The 14,703-nt window shown below is 43.7% G+C and overlaps 1 protein-coding gene across 5 annotated transcripts in view; it reads right to left on the reverse strand.

Annotated features, from left to right (window-relative positions):
• Positions 1-14,703, reverse strand: part of CTNND2 (catenin delta 2) — a 661,272-nt gene that overhangs the window by 194,498 nt on the left and 452,071 nt on the right. For all 5 annotated transcript variants that reach the window (XM_040977415.1, XM_040977414.1, XM_040977418.1 and 2 more), the window contains one exon: positions 10,393-10,525. In XM_040977415.1, the coding sequence (XP_040833349.1) occupies positions 10,393-10,525 (133 nt within the window). The remainder of the gene's footprint in view (positions 1-10,392; positions 10,526-14,703) is intronic.

The raw sequence follows: 14,703 nt of genomic DNA on the forward strand, positions 1-14,703 counted from the left end.
TTTTTTTAAGCTTGAATCCTTGCTTATATTTAACGGGAAAAAAATAGGTTTAGTTGCTTTGCCCCACATCCTTACAGGCATGTCCGTGCCTGCTGGACATGACAAATGGCAACAGACAGGACCAGAAGAGACTGATTTCTCCCTGAAGAGAATACCCTGTCAGGGGGCAAGCTGGTGACCTTGTTCTTTCACTGCCTGCCAAATAGACATTGCCACCATACATTGTTTTCCTGTTATAATAATAAAGGATTTATCTTTTGGTCAAATGCTTCAAGTATCTTTGTTACAGCAATGAGAGGATTCCGTGCTCTTTGGAGTATCATTTCTACGCAGTGTAATGTTGCAAGTCATCAAGAATCTGGGAGACAGTCAACACACTGCGTGGCAATAGTCCCTTCTGTTTGGCAGACGTGAAGCTGTAATCTTGGGCTGAACATGGCCTGGCCACCATGGTGCCAGGATTCATGCCCACTCCCTTCAGTCTCTATGTTCTCCACAGACTACCTTCACAAATGGAAGCTGCAGCCCGAGTGCCACGCCCACCTAGGACACGGGACTACATGGTGCACCAATGGCAGACTGAGAGGTGGTGAGCCTGGCTATGAGCTCCACCCACCAGGGCTGTTTCAGCATCACAGCCCTGTCGTCTGAGATTTTGCTTCTTGTGGTTTGTGATACCTGCGCTCAATAAACGGTGAGCATGCTACAGTTACGTAATAGAGACCACTTTCACATCACTATGATTACGCTATTGTCATAATTTCTCTATTACCAATCATTGCTAGGAATTTCTTACTGTCTTTCATCTATAAATTTAAACCTTATCACAGATACAGCTGTATAAGGCATACACGGCTATGTTTCAGGGATCCACTGTGGGTATTGGCGTGTGTGGCCTGCAGATGGGAAGGGTACCTCTCAGGAGTGGGTAAAGCTAGTCCAGCCTGCTAGTTGGGGACCCAATTTTCACTCTACCTCCCCAAATTCACCTGGTTCCTCCCTGAAGAGCTCCATCTTTACCGGGGAACTCTGAGGAACAACCCGGGAAGTAGACTGTTTACCTTTGACAACGTGTGTCTTCCTAACACAGAGAGGCGACCTTCCAAGCCTGTGCTTCCTGTTACCTCTGCAACCTGCAACACAGAGCTGAGAATGTGTCTGCTTAAGAACGCACAGGCACAGCTGGGGGGGGGAGGGGTTCTGCTTTCCTCCCTAGAGCCACACAGCCTGAAGGAGAAGGAGCATGCTCAGCAGTCTAAGGTGACCACCGTGGACAGGATGCGGCTTTGTCTGAGTAGAACCAGGCAGTTGGTGAGTCCGAGATTGGAGGCCTCACGCAGATGCTTCGCCTTGTTCCGGCTCCTGCACCTGCGCAGGTACTGACCTGCATTCTGCTCCCGCCCTTCGGCTCACCTGTGGTCTCACAGCCCACCACTTCTCCTAGCACCAGCACTGCCATTCTAGCCTTCTTCCTTTATGCCTTTAGTTTTCTTCTGTATGTTGCCCCTGACAACAGACTGGCTGGTTGTAGGGACAATCCCACTCCCACTCGAGGACCCATAAGGAACTGGGAGGGCAACCTGTCCTGTGTGGTAAAATGCTGAGGAAGAATTCCCAGGATTCCTGCTAAAACACTCTTTGCCATATAAACACGGAGGTCTTGGGTAGTTTAGTATTGGTCATGCCTTGCTGAGGCTTAGGGACACTGTGGCTCCACGAGGCTTCAGAGCTATCCTGGGGTGTGGTTTCCTGATGCCTCATGACCAGCAGGAAAAATGCATTTCAGCCATTCTTTCCCTTCAAACCATCTCTGGAAACCAAAGCCAGTTTGTATAGATCTGTCAGAAATACAGAAATCATTCCACACATATAATTAAATACAAATAACAAAAGAGTTAATACCTGCTCAGTATTTTACTTAGTATGTAAGAGGCAAATTAATTAAGCAGTATGAGAACAGAAGAGCCATTTGAATTTTGAAGAGCTCTTAGCAAAACACATCTTTTTTCTTGCTCTCACATTTGGGGTTTGGTTAACAGTGCACCAAACAGAAATAGTCATAGAATTATCACCTATAGCTCTCCTTGAACTAGCTAAAAACATGTGTAACAATGAAATATACCTCATGAGAAAGATATGACAAAACATGTGTGGGAGATTTTGGTAGAAAGCCACATTTCTTGCAACCAGAGTCTGTTCCTGAAAAACAGCACTGTGGCTGAGCCAGAAATGTGCCCTCGCCAGAAGCCAATGGAGACGGCCCTTCACCCTGCGGAGGCTGTGTGCCTCTGGGGTGCCTGGCTCCTGCGGTGCTACACACGTTCAGGATGGCACACGCAGGGATCTGAGAGCAGAGGCCTTCCGCACCTGCCGTTTCACCAGAATGAGGATGTCTGAATCTTCAGATATTGAAGGGAATGGAACGATAACCTTGTTGAAGCTGCATATGTAGCCAGACCCTCAAAGGGGTGATTCCAGCTTATACTCAGAGTGGGTGAGTGAAACAGGCTGCGAACAGGTGGGTGCAGAATGGTAGTGGAAACACGCACAGGAGGAAAACTTTGAAACCCTGCACAGCCAAAACCTTCTTGCTGTTTGCTGGTACTGACAAACCTTCACTGTGCCGTGTGTGTCAGGGAACCCTGGAGAAGGTTTAGTGGGGAAAACTTTAAAAAGAAGACAGTTAAGCAAGATGCCTCTTCTTTGTTCAGTGACTCTGCAATTTTCCACTTGGAAACAAGGCCTTAAGGTGGCGAGGCAGCAGCACTAAGCAGCAGGTGTCACCTGGAAGAGAGGGCCAAGGTTTCTCTGCCACCTCCCAGAACGACGATAGGAGATGGCTGAAATGCTTGTGTAGAAGCTGAGGGTGGAGATGAAGCTGGACTGTGTCCCTGAGGCAAGTGCGACTTCCTAAAATACTCGACCACACACGAGCCATCCTTCAGAGTATACCAACGCCACCCAACACAATGGGTCGAATGTGTCCTAGACGGGAGCCGGGTTCTCCATCGGGGATGCAATTGTTACAGGGCTGGCATTCCGATAGGTCAACAGCTTCCTCTTGCTCACTATTGGGAAGGCTATAAACAATTCCAGGGAGTGGGCAGATAAAAAGATCCATTTAAGTAGAAGGAAAGCTAGGGCCAAAGAAGAAATGAAGTTAAAATAACCCAGGGAAGTTTAACAAATCCAGCCAAGAAACTTCAGAGACCTGCAGCGTCACTGTTCCCGAGTGGTGACCCAGTTTCTGTCTTCACTCATGTCTGCAGTGCAAAGAGAAGCCTGTGTACTGGGCGGTTTTAATTACAATTCTTGTGCAAGGCAGGACAGCTAAATGGATCCCATCAGTCTGATTCCGTCCCTTCTGTTCCTTTTTCACTATGAGAACGGTCTCATTCTAGCCCCAAAGAATTAAGCCTGCCCATCTTGCATGTGTATCTTCACCTCCAGCCCTTGTCCTTATCCCTCCTCGTGGAACAACCGGGATGTAAGCCCCATTGTCCTTGTGTGCACATGCCCTCTTTCTCCTTTGTGTTGGGAGTGAGAAGTAGAAGAAAGAGATGCATCTATCCCCCAAGGCAGGGCATGTAGGCACCTTCTTTGCCAGTGGTCACAGACATGATTTGTCAGGTGGCTGACTGCAGCCCTGCTGTCCCCATAGGACAGCCTCGTTCATGCAGTCTGATACCCACACTTGGCCATCACAGTCCCATTGGAACACAGCTAAATCCTGGCTGGGACCGTTTTTATGGGGCACATGGCCTTTGTTTTTATATCTAATCATGTCCTCAGTGCACTCTCCCCAGGCCCTGGGAACACCAGGCAAGTCACCGAATCGGGGGCTGAGCTTGCTGTCATTCAGGAGAGATGTCAGGCTTATTTGGCTGCTGCCAAAGCACTGCAGTGGCTCCCCTTTCTGCATCCAGTTTTCTTCAGTGCGGCTCTTTCATTCTCCCACTTTCTCATGTTAAAGATTTCAGTGTTTCTCTACAGCTCCTACACCAGACTAGGATCTTCCATCATGAACTTGGTCATGGTAATCACGAACTTACTTTCTAACAGGGCACTATTGCTGCTGAAGCAATAACGTCAGCCAGAAGAAGCAGTGACACCTGACCTAGAACCGTCACCCTGGTCTTAAATGCTTCCCTGCTGTGTCGGAAGCCAAACCTTTGCCAAAGCAGTGTCTAATCTCTTTAGCCTTAGGGAAGATGGCCAAAGCCAGGATAATAAGTCTCTAAAGGGCTAAAAAATACTCACGTTTAGGAAGGAATGAAGAGGAAGAGTGAAAAGGGGTAGGAGATGGATACAGAGGGCACAGAAGAACAAGTGTCAAGTGTGGAAGATGAAGATGTGCATAGCAGGAGTGGGGGCAGGTGAAGGAACATGAGGTCCAGCCGCCTGGCTGTACCGTCCCTGCCCACAGCCCCTGGGGAAGACACTATCACCTCACCACTGCCATTCAGCCCCCCAGATGCCTTCGCCTCTGGTTCTTTCTTCTCTTCCAACTGACTGCGGCTCTGACTTGCTCTCTGTGTGACAGATACCTGTGTGGCATCATCTTTGTCTCTTTGGTTGTAATTCTGTCCCAGCCCATTAGCAATGCTGTCTACAAGTTATCTCCTTTACTGAGGATGAGTCACAGCCTTTTCAGGTTGGCTCAGTGACTCTTTCTCAGCCTCTTCTATCATCCTTCCCCTAGCAAGGACCAAGCATTCAGGAGAAGCCATTTTCTTCATTTGTGCAGGGCTGGCTCCCAGAGGCAAGAGTGCTGACTGTGGATAGCATACCACATCTTTCCTGTGTTTGTAAAGACTGGAGACTCCAGAGAGCTTGAAATTCTCCAGAGAGCACGTCCTCCACCAAAATCTAATCCTTGTACCCTTAACACATTTCCCCACCTCGCAAGAACACGTCCCAAAATGTGAAGGATGAGCCCAAACAAAGCCAAATATGGACAGCCTGTCTACAAAACTCGTATTGCTTTTACATTTGTCAGAGAAATTTCACAGAAAATGAAATTCAAAGATTATCTTGATGTCTAATTTTTACAAAAAATCCATGTATGTGACAAACCAGCATGTGGCATGGCAGATAAAACTGCAGGTGCAATGCCTGGGTCCCACATAGGTGCTGGCTCATGGCCCAGTTGCTCTACTTCCAATCTAGCTCCCTGTCAATGACCTGGAAAAGCACTGAACATGGCCCTAGTGTTTGAGTCTCTGCTACCTGCCCGGGAGACCAGCATGAAGCTCCTGGCTCCTGGTTGCGGTCTCTTAATTTCTCTCTCTCTTTCTCTCTTACTGTCTCTCTCTCCCTGTCTTTAACTTTGTCTCTGCCACTCTCCCTTTCAAATAAATAATCTTTAAAAGCAAACAAATGAAAAACTCTGTGAACAACAATAACTCACTTTCTATAAACATTGGCCCTGACTGGCTATTTCCGTGTGTTCTCCCATGGGGACATATGGAAGCTTCACACCCTTTTGTAGTCTGGACACCGACAGTTACAGCGGGGTGGCCAGAAAGGAATACAACAGCCAGTGTCAAGTGCAGACAGCCGATGGCAGTGCTCTTGCTTAAGATGAATGTTACACTCTGTACTGACACATGGCAAATAAATGCTCTTTTGTGAAAAAGAGAAGAAATGTTTCAAGAGTAATCAACTGAAAGCTGGATAGTGCCTTCTCTTGAACTCTACGAGGCAGAAAGAAGGAAGGGTAAGATAGAAATCCTGGAGCACTTGAAGTGAGGTAGACAGGAACAAGTCTAGATGATTTTTTTTTTAACATATGAGCTGTTTTAAATTGGTCTGGATAAAATAAAATTAAGGGGAGGAGAAAGCTATGCAGAAGTCAGTTCATTAGTTCTCATTAAAAGAAGCTAATAGCAATTTGGAAAAATTTAGAAAAAAACCTACAGATGTATTAAACATGTACACACAGAGAGTTATCCACAGGGAGAGAAGAACAAGGGAGGGGGAGTGAGAGGAAGACAGAGAAGAGCAGGAACATGTAAAAGACTGTCACCCTCCATCTACACTGCCTTCCCCCAGTTGTAAGTGATTTTGCCTTGGGATATACATTTCCTGGCACCGTCACTGTGGTCATCCCTACAAGTAGCTTTCCCTGAGTCCTCAGAGTCGAGTTTCAAACACTTGCTAAGATTCTCACATGCCGAGAGTTTACCTTTTCATTGTTTAATACACACCACCCTGTTACATGTGGCTCCAGCCCACTGGGAACTCCTTAAAGACAGGGTCCATGTATTCATATTTGGATTCTCTCAATAAGCCATTCTTCTCTGCTAAAACTGAAAATTCCATGTTTTAAAAAAGAAACATGCTTCATAGGAGACACTGTGATCACATAATGGATAAAAGGCTTCAGGGCAATTAGGAAGATGACATCAATATTGGTTTCCTGTGATAATAATTCATAGCTGAGAACCGTGCAGATCTGTACACGATCTTCAAACACTTCAGCTGCCTATTTAACAGCTAAAGCCCATTTCTAACATAACAAGAGGTGATCAGATAAAAATTCTAATTAGTCCTTCGTCTGTGATGGCCAATGGACATTTCTGTCACAAAGAAATGAACATTAACCCATCCTCCTCACAGGTACTGTCACATAATTCAAGACTTTTTTTTTCCCTAAGAAAACAGTCATGCCATGAGTGGTTTTGCAGTTAAATGTCAGTACACGGAAAAATTATTTAAACATTGAACCTCTCACTAAATGAACTCAAGATAAATTTCACCAATCTGTTAGTTTATCATAAAAGAAAATATTTTAAAATAGCACTTTTGTCACTTGAAGATGCACAAATTATTTTTAACCTCTAGCAGACACATGGTCTTGAGTGCCAGCATCCAGTGTGCACACAGCTCCTGTGTATGTCTAACTGAGCAGGAGTGGATATGCTAGTCAGCCTAACGTGCCTCCTCTTGTGGTGCCCGAGACATCATGGGGAAGGAGGGAAGATTTTTAAAATAAACCAAAATCCTTCCATCTAAATCTCTAGTGCAATCTGAACATTATCAGTTGAGGAGGAGGGTTCAAGAAAAGTCAATGAAAAAGTACGCAAAGTTGTCAGCAGAGTGGCAGAGTAGAAATGCAGGCCCAGTGGATTAAGCCTCCACTTCATTTCTCATTCCACATCAGAGTGCTGAGGACTGAATTCCAACTTGGTTTCTGATTCAGCTTCCTACAGAAGCTCCTGTGAGGCAGTGGTGACAGCCCAACTTCTTGCATCCACATGGGAGACGTGGATGGGGTTCCTGGCTCCTGCATGAGGCCTGTCCCCGTCCTGGATACTGCAGGTGTTTGGGGAAAACTTTATTCTTTCAAATACTTTTTAAAAAAGATTTTGAAAAATTATCAATACCAAGGAAACTCCCCAAAGAAGCATGTAGTTCTTACACCTGACCAAGATTCTTGGTTAATAATTCCTCTTCAAAACTGTGTTGGACATTGACCAGACAGTGTTCAACTATTCCTGCCACCTATCCATGCCCACTGCAACAATTGCATTCCAGATAACCATCAGCCCATGGCAATGAATGGTGCAGACTTGCATGTCTGTGGCAATACCCCAGGCCTTTTCCACCCACCATCTTCATGACTTTTTGGTCAACTGCTTTTCTGTGGTTTTATTTCAGTCCACCTCTGAACTCTGGCCCATGTGATATCCTCTATCCACTTACTTATTCAGCTGTAGGCTTTCAAACTAATTTTAAGTAAATATCCTACCCTGGGTCAGGGCACCCGGTGGAATGCAAAGGCTACCTCAGCCCCTGGAGGCTCCTGAACTACAAGCCATTTTGCCCTCTCATTCGGGAGACTGTCTCAAACCCGAGTTTGCTAAACTAGAAGGAAAAGTTAGGGAAGGGTTCTTGGTTGCTGATTTATGGAAGTGAGTTCTCAACTTTATGCTTATATGATCCAGCATCCTTTTGAACACATCTGAGCTTCTTGGCTTCATTATAAGAAAACTGTACAAAGTACTGTAATAAGCAGTGAGAGGCATGATTTATGAGCCTCCACATATAGGATATTTAATTCTGCCTTTTGCTCAATGGCCTATCCATTGTGTGAGAAAAGTCAATACCAATAATGAAATGTAGACTGAAGGGCTAAATCAATTCAATAAAATGCAATAGAAAGACTAGAGGACTGAGTAAATTTGGAAAGGCTAGTGCCTGCAAAATTAGTATTTGGACAACAGGTAATTACAAAAATCAATACCTGTGTATGAAAACATGACAGGCAGCCATCCATCACAAAGAGACAGCCAATTACTAAGAGTCTGGGCTCTGAGTTAGGATGAAAGGACAACCTTAGCTCTCGTGTGTGTGCACAGATGTGTGCGTACACGAATGCAGGTGCAAGCATGTGCCTGCCTCCACAAGCCTGGAACAGGGACACCCTGGATTGATTACTCTGTGCTCATTTGTTCCCCTCACTCCTCCATTCTCCATTCCCTGTGTGCAGTCGGGGTCAGGGAACACCCTGGTCGTGTATCATCCATCCTTCCTTCTCATTCCAGCTGTTTGAGGGGAGGAGAGGCTGCCATGCAGAGTGGTAACTGACGTTCTAAGATTTCGAGCCTCACCCTGCCTCTTTCCCTCCATCCCTCATCTGAGCAGGCAGATCTCTGGATCATCCTTCTTTGGAACCTGCAACAGGTTGAGTATCACCCTCCCAACCCCACCCCACCTGCTGCCACTTCCCAGGTCCCAAATGCATGAGTGAGGCTCCTCCTTTGTGACCGCTAACAGCCTGGGGCAAGGCTCCATTCCAGAAGTTCTTTCCAGCTAGCTGTGGATATGTACTGCCCATCCCAGAAAGCTTTGTTATGTAGTATCCATAAAGCTTTCATAACCCCTCAGCATGTGAGTGACATCATGGCAGAGTTTTGGGTGTGACTTCCTTCCACTTTTTGAGGGGAGTACCACAACACTTCCAATCAGAGAAGCCCACAAACCCATGACCTTTGAAAAGCTCGTTCCTAATTAGACAACCATCTCGTTGTCTATTACAGAGGATGACTACAACAGCTTCCACTTAGGACAGAAGTCACGTAAATGGACTGTGTTTGGAAGGTCAGTTTAACAGTACATACCTTTTCACATTTCAGATTTATCTCAAATTCTGATATTTTTTCCTATCTCTAAATGTTGCCTGGGTGATTCTTTATTTTGGTGACTTCCCTGTGTATGACGGGATCTTGTGCAATAGCCCTGGACCTCTGTAGCACCACACCCTCCTAGAGTTGTCACATGAGCAATGTCTTACAAACAAAATCACATTGCTGCCAGTGGACCTTAAGGACCAGGTTATCCCAGGCTGAGACGCAGTCTCTATTCCTTCCACCAAGAGATATGTTAATCTTCTGATATGGAAATGGACAGTTCCCCATATAGTCCCAAGAAAACACAGAAAAAATGATGCAAAATTGTTAAGACTGTATGTACCACAATGAGAGCAAGCAAAACGCACAATAAATTAGAATTGCATCTTCAAATTTGTTTTTTCTGCTCATAAACTAATTTAGACTTATCCCCCAAAACTGCTTACATGCTATTGAGATAACTCCTAATAGTTTACAAGATCTTTCTTTTAAATTTTTGATTACTCAGCTGCTTCTACATAAATACTTCTTTGCTTTCTAAAAAAAAATAGTTAGCAGGAGTGGCCACTGAGATCTCTCAGAAAGCAATCAACCAGTATCTCTGCTTCTCTCTCTCGCTCTCTCTCTCTCGCTCGCTCTCTCTCTCTTTCTCTCTCTCTCACACACACAGTAGTCTGCCCTTTAGAAAGGGTTCCAAAAAACAAGAACAGGTTAAAAAATTGGCACATGACCGATACAGAAACCAGCAACTCTAATGGATCATGTGTCCATGTTTCATCATTACTATCTTTTCTGTGACAGTAATCTTTGCCTTTGTAAATGCCCCAAAATACTTGAGTCTAGCCTAAAACCCTTTCCCTTGGTTGAGATCCTTGCAGTATGAATGGTTCTCTACAGGATGTATTGATTGTAATAACTTAGTTGCAACTTCAGGAAATAACAACTGACGCTCTGTGGTTCCATAGGATTCAGGGCAGCAACAATACTCCCAGAACTGAAATTGGGGACTGAAAGACATGATTTCCAAGTCATAGCATTTGACAAGCTGGTCTCTGACATCACTGCTGTGCATCCCCGATCCTCTAATGCCCAAGATCCAAATATTTGACAAAACAAATCCACGCATAGGTAGCCCAGTTAATCAGATGCAAAGTGTTGTGTGTCAATGGAACACAAGTTCAGCCCCGTGCCTTCCCCTTTCCATGTTTCTGTGCTTTGGAATCTGACAGCAGCCACTGGGAAATCCAAGGATGCTTACCTCGGCTTTGATTTTATTATCCCCAAAACAGAGGTGCTGTAAATAGGCTGCAGCATTAGACTGGACCGAGGGAAACTGGTGTTGCAACATCTGAATCACTTCAGGCAGTTCCGGGTCTCTCCATCCAAATTCTCTGAACAAAAGGAAAGCAGGAGAACATGAGAGCCAAATCCTGCCAGCTGTTGACTCATTCTTTGAGTGCACCTGTTAATTGGTTAGGAAATACTTCACAAATTATTGCTCTGCTTTGCTTACACATGAACCCGCTTAAAGGAAGATTTGGACCAGCTCTCTGTCACTGTGCCTAGGAAGCAGCAAATGATGAATCAAGGACCTGAGTTCTGATCACCCAAATGGGAAACCTGGATCCTGGCTCTGGCCTGGGCCAGGTCCAGATGGTTCCGCCATCTTGCGAGTCAATCAGAAGGTCAGAGACCTTGCTCTCTCTGTTGCTGTGACTGTGAACTGAATCAACAAATAAGAGATAAATGGAGGAGTTCAAAAGGGTTTTCCTAAGGGAATCATTTTTAAGTGTACATACCAGTATACATACATACATTTTCAAAAGCTTGTAGAAAGCACAGAAAGGTAACTACTTTGGTGCAAAAATGTTTTTATCTAATATTTTTTTCATAATATGCAATTATCCACAAACTTCCTGATATCATTTCTATGCATGCATTTCAATATTTGGGCCAGTAAAGTTAAATTATCTCTTAATTCAATATTCCATGAACTATTTGAAACACTGTAATAATAATAATTCTTATTATTACGTATGTAATATATAATGTATTATTACATTATATATGTATAGCTAGATACATACATTTTTTCTTCCTCTCCATATATATATATACATATACATGGAATATCTATATATATATATATATACTTTTTTATTTGAAGACCATTTATTTATTTATTTTCCTCCTATTTTATGTTTACTTTTATAGTACAATTCCATAGGCCCTGGGATTTCCCTTGCCCTCTCCCAGTATTCCATTCTCCCAACTTATTTCTCCCATATTATTACTATAGTATAGTCCCTCTTGACATATATATATATATATATATATATATATATATACATATATAGATTTACATTCTTAAGCATACCAAGTGAAGCTGTTTGCTTATGAAGATTATATAATAATAACTTAAAATAGCACAAGATTATATAAACATAAACATTTTCCTTTGGGCCGAAATGGGTAATTTATAGAGGTTGAGCTTATTCTAACATAGAATGACTCAGTAAATTATCAGACAAGAGGAAGTATAATTAGATGGGTCTAGTCTGAAATGCAGCACATGTCATCAATGTAATTTTCATTTTTACTGCTGTTGTTCCTATTTTCATGATCTCTTTAAAAATAAATTGCAAGGAAAGAGTGTGGGTGTGAACTACTGCCCACAAACACCCAGATGCGCAGTAGTACATGCTATGGCTGTTCCACTGCTGACCCAGCTCCCTGCTAATATGCCTGGAAAAGCAGCAACCAGTGACTGAAGTTCCTTGAGCACCTGCAGCCATGCAGGAGACGCCAGCAGAGTTCCTGGATTCAGCACGGCAAACCCCAGCATGGTTGCTGAGGCCATTTGGAATGGAAGTGTGCTCTCTCTTCCCCACTTTCTCTCTATAACTCTGCTTTTCAAGCAAATAAATATAGAAAACTTAAAAATCGGTTCCTTAGCAGATTCTCTGAAGAGCTAGTACAATGATTAGATGACTGATAAAAGGAAATTACCTATTTAATGAGGCAGGCTTAGTCTCACAATATTAATAATTTTTATCTTTACCTTATCCTTTTTATATCTACAGTACTCCAGGAAGCTGTTTATATAGTCTTAAGAAATATGCTATAAACTATTTAAGTCTGTTCTAAAACAAAAGCTTCCTGCACCATTTTGCAAATGAATTCTTTGACAAAACTTCTGTCCATGGTACTAACAGGACCAGCAGTACGGATTCCATTTCTGTAGCACGGAGCCTATTTCTAACAGTGACATGAGAGCCAGCTCTGGGAGCAGAGCTAGAACACCTGACCCCACAAGCCACAGAAGGAACTGTGTACCTGAAGCAGAGGCTGGAAGAGAAATGAGGTGGCTTTCAGCAAGCACACTCTCCTGGAGAAACAGCTACCACCCAGACATCCTGTTGATGCCAGGCCAGTGCTGCCAGTGGGGAGCTGAGTCATGACCAATGCAATGCAGAAGGAAGAGACAGAGGTTAACAACGTTCTCATTGATTCTAACCCATTTTCTTCCTTTATCATAACTGGTAGAGGCTGTCAAGCAAACCCTGAAAGATGCGGATGCTTCCCTGATGCTGAAGACAACATGAGGCGAGTTGGCTTTGCTATGATTCGAAAGACGAAGAAGCTGACTTAGTGTGCGTCAGGCATTCAGCAAGCCCACACTCTGAGGCAGACAGATGCACACCCTCAAAAAGACATTTGCAAAGGAATACAGCCACACGGTTGCTGCTAATGGACTAACTCCTGAATCCTTAGCTGTGTGATCACAGTAGAAACAATTATGATTTTAAAATGTGAAACCTGTTTTTTTTTATTTCTTCTTTTTTGCATGACTCTAAACCATCTCTGTAACATTGAGATAGCAAAGTCCTTCTCACAGGAGTGGCCCTCCAGAATGATAACCTTCACATACATTAAATTAAAATCTATAAAGTATCTGTAAATTAAAATTAGGAGTGTTATATAAAAACACTGAATAGCTGAGATGAATTCAGGTAAGCTTGTGCAATTAGAAAGCGATGAGGAAAGAACTCATTGCAGGCTATTTTATTAACCAGGTGATAATTGCTCTATTAGGCAGTGGCTCAGGCAGCATATATCAAGAGTATCTGTTGAAAAGGAACTCTGCTGATGCAAAGTACTTTAAAAGGGTTTTGGAAATGAGTTATTTTACTGCAAATAGTTTTTGACCCATACATAATTTTTGCATAATACACATTTTCCCTGAAATTTTTACAGTCCCTTATATATCTGAATTTCAAAATCGTTATGCTAACATAAACTTGGTTTTTTTAAGAAATTTTATTTTCCATGAACTTTGTAAAATATATGGGCATGCACACTCTTCAAACTCACATGGGTCTGGCAATCACTTGAAAGAAGCCTAAGTTCCAAAAGGACCCAAACTACTCACTCGTAGTTTAAAACAAAGGCTGCTGGGCCCCGGCATAGTGGCCCAGAGGCTAAAGTCTTGGCCTTGAACATGCCTGGATCCCATATGGGCGCCAGTTCTAATCTCAAAGGCCCTGTTTCCCACCCAGGTCCCTGCTTGGGCCTGGGAAAGCAGCTTAGGACGGCCCAAAGCCTCGGAATCCTGCACCTGGGCTCCTGGCTTCAGGTCAGTGCAGCTCTGGCCATTGCCGCCACTTGAGGAGGGAATCATCAGACGGAAGGCTTCCTCTCTGGCTCTCCTCCTCTGTGTGTATCTGACTTTGTAACATAAACAAGTAAATCTTAAAAACAAAACAAACAAACAAATAAAAACAAAGACTGCTGTCAGCTCCATTCCCTTCCGTCATAGCCTTCAGAAAGCCAAATGTCCCTTCTTGTCCCACTTCCTCATCCAGTCTTCCCCATGAGGCATCTAAACGTTCATAGACCAGCATGTCTGTACCACCTCTCTGCTTCAAACATGTTAGACTTCTTGACCCAGGAGAGTGGCCAGGAAGGCCAGCCCTACCGCCGTCATGACTTCACTGGCCCGCACAGCCCGCATGGCCATCACGCATCCTCCTCTACTGGCTGGTCACACTGGCCGCCCAGGGGCACTGCTCTCTGTGGCCTCTGTCATGCTAGAATGAACACAACATTCTTCATCATAGTACCCAGCAAAGAGTTCAGAACTTGAAGTTACACTTCTGTCCCTTCTGTCTCATGAATCTAATATAGAAAATAATACCATTGATATCATAGGTTATCTTAATAAATGACAGCATAAATGATTATATATGGAAGTGCTTGGTAAACTATTCAGGGCTAGATGATTTCCCAGAATTATTAATATAAGGCTGCTACAGGGAAGTATTTATTCTTTTAAAATTTACACAATATCACTTAACTTCTTTAAAAACTTAATGTTTCTTGATGTAGTTATTTGGACAGTATACTTATTTGGAGAGCCTAAGTGTTAAGAGAGACCCAGCCATGGCTTGTAACAAAACTGTACCCTTAAATTTTGTGGGTTGCCCTTTGAAGGTCATGGCAGCATTCATTGCATGAGGCTCCCCCATGAGCTGTCGCCTGGGGCTCAGGTCTGGATCTTGATGCTTGA

This window comes from Ochotona curzoniae, unplaced genomic scaffold (assembly GCF_017591425.1).
Source record: "Ochotona curzoniae isolate NIBS_2020 unplaced genomic scaffold, NIBS_Ocur_1.0 contig_2754, whole genome shotgun sequence".
Taxonomy (NCBI): Eukaryota; Metazoa; Chordata; class Mammalia; order Lagomorpha; family Ochotonidae; genus Ochotona; species Ochotona curzoniae.